This window comes from Apus apus, chromosome 12, assembly GCF_020740795.1.
Source record: "Apus apus isolate bApuApu2 chromosome 12, bApuApu2.pri.cur, whole genome shotgun sequence".
NCBI classification, from domain to species: domain Eukaryota; kingdom Metazoa; phylum Chordata; class Aves; order Apodiformes; family Apodidae; genus Apus; species Apus apus.
Window position 1 is genome coordinate 1,373,319 of NC_067293.1, and position 12,481 is coordinate 1,385,799.

General features: G+C 45.2%; 1 protein-coding gene across 16 annotated transcripts in view; it reads left to right on the top strand.

Moving 5' to 3' along the window:
* Window positions 1-12,481, top strand: part of ARHGEF9 (Cdc42 guanine nucleotide exchange factor 9) — a 215,639-nt gene that overhangs the window by 183,645 nt on the left and 19,513 nt on the right. For all 16 annotated transcript variants that reach the window (XM_051630749.1, XM_051630753.1, XM_051630748.1 and 13 more), the window contains 2 exons: window positions 10,727-10,970; window positions 11,672-11,740. In XM_051630749.1, coding sequence (XP_051486709.1) covers window positions 10,727-10,970; window positions 11,672-11,740 — 313 coding nt within the window. The remainder of the gene's footprint in view (window positions 1-10,726; window positions 10,971-11,671; window positions 11,741-12,481) is intronic.

Consider the following 12,481-nt stretch of genomic DNA (forward strand, 5'->3'; position numbering starts at 1 on the left):
CCAAGAATTGCTGTTTCTTTTTCCTACTGATCCATCCAGTGCTGCCTGTGTCTAAGGAATGAGGTCTGTTGGCTATGGTGGTATTTCTAGTATCCAGGCCTCTGCTTTCAGCAGCAGTTAACATATTTCCCTGTCTGCTTGGAACATGGCCTACTTTCCAGAAGCTTTACCATCCCTTTCTGTTGATGTCTGAAAATGTTTCAAGGTCATGGGGCTTTTTAATGTTGGATGCCAGTCCAAGACATTTCTGTGAGGGAGGATAACTATCAGGGGGATTGTTCTTGAGATGATCACCTTGTTGTTTCCCTGCTTGATACGCCTGCAGAAGATCATCTATAATGCCAGGCCAGCTGTCTGACAGCCAGGAGCTCACTCATCAGCATTCATTGTATTTATTAGTTGTTCCCAAACACTTCAAGAAAGGTTTCAGCATCTGCTTGGCCTTTTGAAGTCGTGGGTGTCCACAGCTCACTGCAGGTTGCAATCATCCCCTTGTATCCTCTTGCTCACTCGTCTCATAAAGGTGAGCAGATGGGTGGGATGCTCAGCAGATGGGTGGGATGGGCTGCGAGCTGCCAGCGGGAGCAGCTCCTTGGATGTGAATGTATTTGTCTTCCCACTGGCTGCATCCACTAGGGTTTTTCCAAGGGCTTTTGCAACATGAGCAGAGCCAAGGGTCTGGCTCTGCTGATGGGTAGCTGGAGGATCACCTGCATGATGGTTTGCGTGCAAAGAACCAGATACTGGTGGTGTCGTTCATGTGCCTATATTGGACTGTGTGACTGTATTATATGACTGTAATGAACTAGTCACTACTGTAGTTCAGCTGTCAGGAGAGGAGTGATGGCTCTGGTTGGATTCAGGGATGAAGCTCAGACCCTTCCCTGGTTGCCACTGTAAGCTGTTCTGCCTCAGACTGAGAAATCCTGGGTGCATTTCTTGACCACCATGATAACTGATGGGACTTCAGACAGAGACCTAGTTTGTGAAAATGAGTAATTACAAGTGGCTGCATTCAAATGCACTTGACAGATGTTATCTCTGCTAGTATGGGGATATTTAAGGCTTTTTTCCAAGCAGGAAACTTGCACTAAGACTTACAAGGGCTGCATGAATAAGAGCTGTAGCAGCAGGTGGAGGAGTGTTTCTGGCAAACGTCTTGCAAAGCAACTCGTGCAGGAAAATTTTCACAAATAAAATGGGTTTCTGAGCTCTACAGATAAATCTCTTTGCTTAGATGTTGTGCTGGTCACTTCCTAATATCACCACTGAATTATTTGCTGGTGCTAGGAAGTGAGAAGTCAGTCTAATCGGATGAAATGGCCATATCAGCCACTAAGTGTTCAGTGAACTGAACACTGAAGTCCTGGTGGATGTAGGTGGGTACCTTCCAGAACCTGTGTCAAAAGGGGAGCACTGAGTTAGTCTGGATGTCTGCAGTTCTGATAAAGAGCCACTGGGAGAGCTCATGATTTAGTTTTTCTTTGCAAAGCTGGGGAACTTTCAGCTATTGGATTAATGTCAAACTCCTGCTGAATTTTCTGCCTGTGTTTCCAGAACCAGAGGCTGGGACATTGCAGTGTGCTTGAGTGGTGCTTTCTTCAGAAGAGCCTGCTTAGGTTGGTTGCCCTAATGCAAAAAGCATTTTGGAAAGGAAGAGGAGAATAAACTGTGTAGGAAGCAAGTATTGGCCTCAGTTTGACTTACCATATGTCTGTAATCAGGGAAGAAGGATACAGATTCCAGGATGCTAACCATAATTACTAAGAAATGAAGGCAATCCTTGATGATGGTAGCATTAAAAGACGTTGCCTGAAAGGCACAAGGTCTCCTTATCACCCTGAAGTTGAGAGAGTTTGATACAGAAATGCTTCAAATTTGCAAATCATAGTACTTAACATCCAGGAGTGTGACACACAGTATTTATTATTATTGTAGCTCATTGTGTTGGGGACGCTCGAGGTGCTTATCATGTAGTAGATGAGGATCTTCTTTTTTCTGTTCTGGGTAACAGTTGGGATTTCCCCAGCGGGCTCGGGAGCGCTGCGGCATCAGGCAGGAAATGCTGGTGTGAGGCATGAAGGGTTAATGGTGTCTTTGCATCAAATTATGCTTTTCTTTCACCAAGAATCAAGCAGTACTCCTTGGGGCTCCGTGTTTAGTGTTTTCTGACAGCGCAGAAAGATCAGTGGCTGCATGAAACACATTTAGTTTTCATTTGCACTTTTTATCTGTCGCTTGCAATCAAGAGGCAGCACAAACTCCAGCTTCTGGTTTATTGCTCTTGCTGCCTTCCCCTGAGCTCTCGGAGCAAAGCAGGGTGGATGAGAAGTAAAATGAGACCAGTTTAATAGTAATAGCCAGACAGTCAGCCAGAAATAGCTGTGCTGTAGAACACAGAGTAAATAAAATAATCCTGTCAACCTCTATTGAGGTTTGAGTTTCCAAATTGGAAGATAAAAGAGACATTTCTGAGCCCTTTTAGTGCAAGAAGGTCTAGGGCCCGTATTTCTTCTGTTACAAACACTGAGGTAATCTGTGTGCAGCAAAACAAGGGCCCTGCTTTTATTAGAGGCTCAATAGGTCTCCCAGGGCTGACCAAGAACCTTGTTTGCAAACACAGAGCAGCACTGGGACGATTCTTATTCCTTCAAGTGGTTTTTTGACCCACAAGGAGCACTGTTTGACTTCAGCAGCACCTCCCAGCCTTTCTCTTTTCCTCCCAGTAATGCAGGTCTCCATGAAATGCCGTGTTTTGCGTCAGGCCCGGGTCCAGCCTGCAGCAGGGTGGGAAAATGGGTCAGGCTGTGTTTGGCTGGTAGCACACAGTGGCTCAGGAGAGGCTTGGTGTGTTCTGCACTGACAGGCAGGGCCTGCTGCTGTTTCAGCTAGTGACACAGCCTGAAGATGAGCAAAGGAAACACACCAGCCTTGTCACAGCCCCAAAGAGAAGTGTCAGATTAAGTTTTTAAGGAACAATGTTTCCATGGTCCCACTTAGCCCCCTGTTCATGCCTGATGGGTTGGTGCTGTCTGCAGACAAGAGGTTTCTGTGGGTCCCAGCAAGGCAGTTTCATCCTCCTGTCACTCCTTGGCCAGCAAGTACCTGAACTCAAGGGATCAATTCCAGCAATTGACAGGAGATACATCAAAAACAGTTATGAAAAAGTACTTTAGCTTTCAGATAGAGCATATTCACCAAAAGAAAACATTCCTGTTAATAGTTAGAAGAACCCTGACTGCTTTTGCTCACTGACCCCCTGGCAGGGATGTTCATGTGCTGCTGCTGTGCCCTGAGCACAGGTCTGCAGGACTCATGCCAAGGGGCTCCCTGGAGCTCCCAGCCTGCAGTGGCTGCTGCCATCCTGCTGGCATCAGAGGCCAGTGCTGCCTGCCCACTGCCTGTTCTGCAGTGGCAGAAAGGGAAGAGGAGACTCCAGAGGGGTCACTGGAACATGGAGGTGTAGGGAGAAAAATACCAGCATCAGCCAGAGGAGGCAGCTGGAGGAGGGCAGGAGAAGTCTTTAGGTTGTCAGTTGCTACTTCAATGGTAAAATCAAGAAAGGGCTGAATTTAGAGTCCTTCACAGTCTGTGTTCTCTGGGTAGGGGACAGGTTTAGCCTACTCAAGGAGCCATACAGGTAGGCAGGATGTTGTACAATATACTCTGTGCCTAATTTATCGCTCCTGTAATTGCAGTGGGTGTAAATTTGGCCCACAAGCAAAACCTCAAGAGCTGAAAATCCACTCCTCCTCCTGATGTGGCCTCTCAGCAGCACAATTTGAAGCCCCTGGAGAGACCAGAAAAGCAGAGTGACGTGTCTGCAGAAGGGTTTCCCATCCCTTTCTGTTATTAGTTCTGTGGAAATGCCCTCGCCTGGCCGCGTCGCAGCCAGGGTGACTGGGCCTGAGGTGGAACGAGGCATCGAAACGCCACTGATGTTCCACTAAATACACTGAACAAAAATAGCATTTCCACATAAATGCTTTCAGCTCCAGTCCTCCCCCACCCAGATCCCACACTGCAGCTTCATGGAGCTGCCCAGGATGAATCAAACATCTCTTTCCAAACTGAGGAGACAGACACTGCTGAATAATTTGGCAGGAATCTGCCGACCTCCCCAGCACAGCTGTCCTTGTGCAAGGAGGAGTTATGTAAACGGACACCGCAGAGATTTCAGTCCCCTCTTCCCATGGCAGCCCCTGGGGAGCCTTGTAACAGTTCGGCCCAGTCTAGGAAGTCTGTGGTAGGAAGCAAGTGGCTGAGGTTGTGTCAGGGAGGTGGGGTTACATCCTCCTGTTTCCAATACTGTCCCTCCCTTGGAGCACTTTCAGGTTGCTCTGGGTAAGCCCCACTTCCCTGCTCTGACAGGCTGGCTTGGCCCAAGCTGCTGTGTCCGACAGGGTGAGAGCAAAGCTCCCAGTCATCCACATCTAACCACTTTGCAGGGATTACATTTATTTTCTGCTATCAAGAATATTTAGGACAAAAACATTTGAAAGGGTTCACTGAGTTTTAGGGTCTCATTTGGACAGCAGATAGGCCCAGTTTTGCAATGCACTCAGCTCCAGGGAGGTTAAGCAGAACACTGCTTACGTGTCCCATCTTAAAAATCAGCCTGCAGTGGGGTTAAGTTAAATGAACAAATGCTACAGAAAACCGTGTCCTTGGTGTTCATGAAAAGCAGGCTGGGCTGCTTGCTTCAAAGAGTCGCTTTAAGGTAAATTAGATTTTAAAAATGTAGGCTCTGAATCTTTTTTTAAAAAGCCAAAGAATGTTGAAAGCCCTGATGACTAAAGATACCCAAAGACATGGCAAAGTGGCAGCGTTCCATGCCCTCATTGCTCACGGCAGGCTGGGCAGAGTGAAGACAGAGAGCAGGCAGACAGGAAAATCAGGACAAATTTCAGGAGTAAATTGAAAATCTGCTCCTTCCCTCTTCTTCCATTCTGCTCTGCAGTCCCTGCCCAGGTCAATGAGAAGTCCTCAGAGAGGGGTCTGAGACCCAAACCTTTGTGCAAAAGACAACTGAGTCTTTTCCAGTGGGTTGGAGTTTGGATGCAGTTATTATGGACTCTGATTTAGTCTTTTCCCATTTTCAGTATCAACTATTCGTTAACTGTCTCAATATCAACTATTCACCAAGTTGCAGAGGTGGCCTGTAGGGGGGTGTCTCTTCAGCCACATCTTTGAGTCCCCATTCTTCTTGGATACTTGAAGAACACTTCATCCTCTGGGCAAAACCAGCCTGCAGGGATTGCTGCTTTTCACACCAAGCACCCTGCTCCCTTGCAGCCTTGTCTGCAGTACCTTTCAACTGAGTTGTTTCAGGCAAGCTCTGGCTGTGCTTTGTGTGTATGCAGGGTGGTATTTCCAGCCCCTGAATGCTTACAGGGGCTGTTGCAGCACCAGTGAGTTTTGTCATCCTAAACTGTGACCTCAGGTAGGGTGAACTGAGGGGAGAAACCTGCCACCCACGGAACCTCCTCTTGCTCTGCCAGCTCCAATCCCACAGCTCCTGGAACACTGAGCTGTTCTTAGATGGCTTTGAGCTGTTAAAGATATCCACCATCAAAGGCTTTCCATGTGTCTTTCACCCATTACTTATTCACAGCTCCCAGGTGCCCTGTAGAAGAAGCAAATATCATTATCCCGTTACAGAGATGAGGAAGACCTGAGGGAAGGAATTCATTTCAGCCAGGGGCCCCAGCCAGGCCCTGCAAGCCCCAGGAGCTGTGCTGGGAAGACCAGGCTGCATACATGTGCTCAGAGTGCATAAGTAATCTCCAAGTCATTTTGAAGCTACTTTGCCTTTGGAATATGCAAGATTTTGATAACCAGGAGGGCCAACAACCTACATGTGCAATGAGAAACTTGTAATGGATTGTTCTGTGTTGGCATCTTTTCTATTGTCAGCTCGTAAGAGGGATCTAATGACTCATGGCTGGAAATGGCTCTTTCTCCACTTGTGTTTTACAGATTATTTTACACATGAGAAGCAGAGTGTGACCTAGCACAGAGTAAACCATAGTACTTGAGAAAAAATGGGCCATCCTGAAATCCTAACCCTTGCTTAGGACCTCTCCATCTACCCACACCACGCACTAAGAAATAAATAGAAGGAGTTTCTGAAATTCATGAAGATGTTTGCACAACAGCTAACAGAACAAACTACCTGGGACACACACCAGGTCCTCCATGTGCTCAGCTGGGCCCTCTGATGGAGGGGAACCTTTCCTCCTTATGTGCTGCTTAAGCCCTTCAATAGCTTTTAATTCCAATACCAATTGACACAAGCAATTGACTGCATGGGTAGATTTTCCTTCTTGCCATTAATACTGTATTTCCCTGCAGCCTCAAGGGAGGGTCTGACCTTTCACAGGGCCTTGCACAACCAAGCTGTGCAAGGGCAGTGCTCGGCATGCAGGGCTGTGGCCTGGGGTACTCCTGGCAGGAGAAAAGAGATTGATGAAAGCTGGAGAGCAGGAGGAGAAAGCAGTACTGAAGACAAGTAGGAGCCAGTTTAACAGTACAAGTTGAGTTACTGAACAGTCTGATTTACTGGTGCAATCCTTTCTGCAGCTATCCATATCCACTGCAGTCATTTGGGGGGAGGCACATAATTCACGGTGGGAGCTGCATCCCAACTTCAGGTCTTCAGGTTTTCCAGTCAAAGGCCAGCCTTGGATTCCTTATGCTGGTCACAAACAAGGTGTTTTTTTTCTTTCAAGTGCAGCTAGAGAAAGTCACCTCCCCCACCAGTGACATGGGGAGATTTAAGTCAGAGTGAGAGCAGGAGGAGGCCCGAGCAGGTCACACAGACAGGTACACCCCCTGAGCACAGCCACCACCTCAGGCACAGCCACTGCAGCTGCAAAGCTCCCACAGAGCAAACGCAGAGAGCAGAGTCCTGCTTGGTTTACGTAACGTGTCAAAACTTTGTTTTGTGCTCCCATCAAATATTACTTTTTTTAGCTGCTGCTTTTCCTTGTGAATCCTTAGTACCTATTACGTGAACAGACTGCAGAGCATTATTCAGAAGAGCTTAATTAACCTCAGCTAGGGAGAGAAAAGGAAATCGCAGAAGCTGTAGGGTAAAAAAAGATCATATTTAGACAAATAAGTGCAAATGACCCAGATGCATCCATTTCCTGAAGAGCCACGCGATGCAATCTGGATGCTGCCTGCAGAGCCTGCAGGTTCCTGTCACTGCTCCTTGTGCTTGTGTCCTGGGGCTTCTCCCACCCCTAAGTCCCTATGAATCCTACCTGCTCTCATCCCATTTTCTCCTCCATCTGTCACCTTTCTCTTAGATGCCATCAGAATGCAGAGCTGGGAAGACCCTGGGAGATTGGCTGTTGCCTTCACAGGATTAAGTACACTCAGATCATCTCTGGTGGCTGTTTGTCTAACCTTATTTTTTTTTTAAATCTCCATGGAATGCTGTCCCAAGACTTCCCTGTTTTATCTGTTCTAGTATTTAAGTACTCTTACAGCTAGAAAGATTTTTTTTCCACGTATCTAATCTGATGCTCCCTTGTGGTAAATTAAGCCAAGCCACAGGCAAAATGGAGAAGAATTGATCACCAGCCTCCTTAGAAGAGAAGCAGCTTTCACATATTGGAACACCAATAGCACACTCCCTCCTCTTTGTCCTTTCTAGATTAAACATCTCCATTTCTTTGGCCTTTCCCCACTGATCGGTTTTGAGAGTCTTTTTTAATATTTTTGTATTTTCTTGCATTTCTCTGATTTAACTACAAAAATAATGTTGGATGACATTCAAAACTGGACAGTGCAGCCCAGCTAGTTGTCATCCTGGCTTAACTATGGACAGGATCATGTAGAACACTATACTAGCATAGTCAGCATATAAACAAACATAAAATCTGTATCTTAATAATTTCTTCCTAGTTCTCTTGTATGTTACCCTTGGGATAACCAGGAGTAATAACAGCAGCCTGGCCCAGCTGCCCTCAGCCTCAGCTCCTTTCAACACTGTGGCTACTTGTATAGCTGATAAAGCTCTATTTGGTGTAAACAAATTTGCATTGTTCTCCTGCCATGTAGTACTTGCTCCAGCCTGTTTAAACATCTCTGGTGTAGCCCAGATGAATTCCTAAATTTTACCAAAATCAGTGACAGTATAAGCCAAGTGCCTGTGCTTCACCAGAGAGTCAGGTAATGTATGTTATTCTTTAAGAACTGTAGGAGTATAAGCAATAAAATATTCACAGATCAAGCAATTATTATGTTTCCCATATTATGGGTATTAAAATTTAGTCAATTAGGAAATAATACCCATTTATTGAGTGTTGGGAAGAAGGAGTCAAAGAAGAAGGACAAGGAGTAGGAAGTCCCTAACACATAAAAGCCAACAGTATCCAGTTACAGTTACTAATCCGGTACATGGCCTGAATTTTCTCCAAAGCAGGTGTGTGTAAAGTGTTCAGACATGAGCATACACTGAGATGTTTACGTGCTGTACCACTTTAAAGGGTCTCTTTAAAACTTGGGGTGTGGGTGCTGGAGTTCCTGGTCAGTGGGTGGGGAGTGGTGCTGCCGTTGCGGCAGCAGGAAGGAAACCGGAGAGCTGCGCTTGTTCCATCCCGCTGTTGCATTCTCACCAATAATAGTATTACATGGGGCCATTTTAATTCCAAAAGCACTTGTATGATGCCATTATCTCCTTAGTGCTCCTTCAGTAACTCCTAGGCAACACCATTATCTTCACATCCACTACTCAGCAACACCTGCAGAGCAGGGAGCTCTGCAGAAGCCTCATGGGAGGCAGCGATTGTCCCTGGAGGGGAGATGTGGGGAGCAGCTGGGTCAGACCAAACCCCAGGTGTTGTCCTCTCCAAGTATAATGACAGCACAAAACTGTTAAAACATTCACTTAGCAGTAGCTATTAAAAACAGCTTGTAATGTTTTCTAAATGAAAATTGGAGAGAGAAGAGAGAAAAAAAATGTAGTGTGTGTAAGAAAAAAGCTAATGCAGTGCCCTGCATTTTCAGAGCCAGGTGAGAAGGAGGGTTGTGATTATTTATTCTTATAATACCTTTTATGAACAAGTCTATGCATAATAATGAATATTGCATGGAAAAGTATGTTTGATCCCACTTCACTTATCTCACTTGCAAGGACAGGCTGTTGAGTGTTGTGTTTGGGAAGTTTTTATCAGCAATGAGTCTGTTCTCCCTGTCTGGGAAGGAGAATCCTTGCTGGTTTAGCTAATTTAAGGAGCACATCTTTTTTCCTATGAGATTTGTTACCAAGTTTTTTGAGAACATGGTGAAGATGAACACTATGTGTAAGAACTAGTCCAAGGCTCAAATTGAAACACAGGGCACAGTATTGATTTAGCTGAACAAGTGTAGTGTGATGCTCACAGCCTTTTCTCAGCACTTCACTGGGCCCAGAGGGAGAGGAAAGAATTTCCCAAGTTAGGACAAAACAGAGTAAGATTTTTCTATTGTACATCGAGCCTGAAATATTCTTTTTGATGTTTTGAGCAGCATCACCACTTATAGCCTGCACACCTGAGGAAGGTATTTGTACCATCTATTAGTTAGTGTTATTTCCCCCCAGCCCCAGAGCATTCCAGAGGAAGGAGCCAGGTTTTAAGGACCATGAGCTTCTGGACAGTGTCCTGCCTCCTGATCATTAATAATGGCACATCCAGGAGAAAGTTTGCAAGAAAAATTATGATGTACAGTTTATTTTCTGAGAGGAATGATTTGTTTAAAATAATACCTACTGCTTATCTTTAAAAAACCTTGCTACTAAATCTCAAATAAATGCTGCACATGGATTTTATTTTCCCTCTTAAATGAATACTTTGATGTAGCATTTATCTTTGGGGCACTCTCAAAAATGAAAAAGTATTTACGTTAATATAATACACCTAAATATTGGGGTTTGAGAGTAAAAAGAGGAGTAAAATCTTGAGTGCGTGTTGCTAAATTTGGCTTTTTAAATATGTATGCTCTGTAACTTGAATCACCTTGTGTGGTCATGACTATATAATTAACATTCTATTTTCTGATGATAAATGAGCTGCTGCTGAAAGACAAGAGGCAGAATAATCAACTTAGAAAGGACACGAGGATGAACACATTTGGTTGTAAACATCAAGGAGGGCAAAAGCAAAAAAAATTAAGCTGGATCAAGAGGTTAAAACCAGAGCTTAATGGGATGGAGACAGGTTGGGAGTTCTTTGAACTGAGAATCTGGGTGATCTTCTCACCAATGAGTGGTGTATGAATGGGAAATGAGTTCCAAGAAAGGACAGAGACCCATCTTCCCTGACCCTGAGGATGTCCTTGGAAAACAGATCTGCACTGCCAAACAGCTCGAGCTGATTTCTCAAGGTTTATGCATCTCCACAGCCTTGTTTGCAGGAACCCCGTAAGGTCAGTGGCCCATATTTTCCAGTTTCTTATCCTAGGGAACAGAACTTCTGTCATGGAAAAGGATGAAAATATGTCACCTACTTAGAGGCAACCCTACATGCCAGATTTTGCAACATGAGGATTTGTATTTTGTTCTTTCATGTCCGTGATTTACCCTATTTGTTTAGCCAGCAACAAGGTGAGGCTTGAGGAGTCTGACCAGGTCTCACCACTGCTTCTTTATTTTCTTCAGCCCTCCCATGAACTCCCTGCTGAGTTCAAGCTCTGTGAGTATTTTATGATCAACCTCTCTCTCCTTTTCTCTCTGCAGGATCTGATACGAAGAGATATTCTGTATTACAAAGGTCGCATAGACATGGATAAATACGAAGTGGTGGATATAGAAGATGGGAGGGATGATGACTTCAATGTCAGCATGAAGAATGCCTTCAAACTTCATAACAAGGAGACTGAGGAAATGCACTTATTCTTTGCCAAGAAACTGGAGGAGAAATTACGATGGCTTAGAGCTTTCAGAGAAGAAAGGAAGATGGTAAAAGAAGATGAAAAGATAGGTGAGGAATATTAAATAATCTGAAAGGAGATTGTTGGTAATGCTTAATTTAGCCCCAACTATTGGAGAAGCCCACATTTTTTGTAGGAGACTTAAAATTCAGCCTCATTCAAATGTCCTTGGTTGCTTTCATAGCTATAAACAGGTCTCTTTCCAGTTAATTTACTGGTATTTTTTGGCCCTCAGTGAAGAAATTCTGCCCATAGCTTCAAGCCTGGAGCTCTGTGGGTTTTCTGGGAGCAGGAAGTCTTTGGCCACCTGACTTCAGAGTCTCCTGGCCACACTGTTTCTGCTCTGGTTAAGCATGTCTCATGCAGGGTAGGAGGGCAACAGTCAGTGACTTATCAGCTGTCCCTGCCCTTGGTGTGAGCCCATAAATTGACTGTAACCCATGTCAGTTCAGGCTCAGTTTGTGCTGCTCAGCTGTAAAGCACTGAGCATATTTATGATACTGTATAAACAATAATGGGTCTAATCTTACTTTTCATGCAGCCCCCGCACAAGTGAGATTATAGAGCCCTGTCCTTTCGAGGAAGAGGCGCTTCTCACTAACGTGCCCGCCCGTACGCGCAGCTCGTGGGGCTGCTCTGCCACCTAGGGCGCCCGTTTGCCAACCAGTGCAGAACATTCCCCCCTCCCCAGATGAAGCAGAGGCTTTGTGAGCAATCTTCTGAATTGTCTTTGCCGTGTTCCCTCTTTCAGGCTTTGAAATTTCTGAAAATCAAAAGCGTCAAGCGGCAATGACAGTAAAGAAAGTCAGTAAGCAAAAAGGTAACCGGCAACACGCACTGTGCCTGGTGATGTGAGGGTGGAGCGGGCTGGGCTGAATCCTGCTGGGTTAGGATCCAGCATCCCCCTTCAACTTCCCCCTCCCCTTTCTCTTTTTTTACAAAATACCGTTTGTGCTTTGTATCCTTTCTTAATGTATCTGTGGGCCAAATTAATCTCTGGTTTGATGTGGCTGAAGCCAGTGGAATTTCACCAGAGATGAATTTGATCTCGTGTCTCCAGTCTGATGTCCAGAAGCTGTCCCTGGGGGCAGAAATCTCTCTCAGTTGTTTATCTCAGGCTGAAATGGGAGTGAGTGCGGAGATGTGTAGGGGTTCTGCTAATTGCCAAAGTCTGCCAAAGCAAAGAAGGAAAGATGGCTAAAATACTGGAGATGGGGAGGGATCTACCCCTTTCCTACTCTTGGAAAGGGGATGCTCATGTTTCCTGGGGCTGTCTCTAACTTCTTAAGGAGCACAGTAGCATCAGCTCTAGGAAATAAAGTATCTTAGTAAAGACATTACAGCTCTCTAACATCAGATTTGTTTCCCCACCCAGGCAGGCTACAGCCAAGTAATAAATGCCATGCTAGATGTTAAACAAAGTCTCAACTGGCAAAACAGCCAGTGTTAATTATGTCTCACAATAAGTCTTGCAGCTGCAGGTTTTGAAATACTAAATACAGAGGGAAAGTCAGAGAGGTCATTTTTCAAGTTTTCCAAAGCTTCACAAAGTCATAGACTT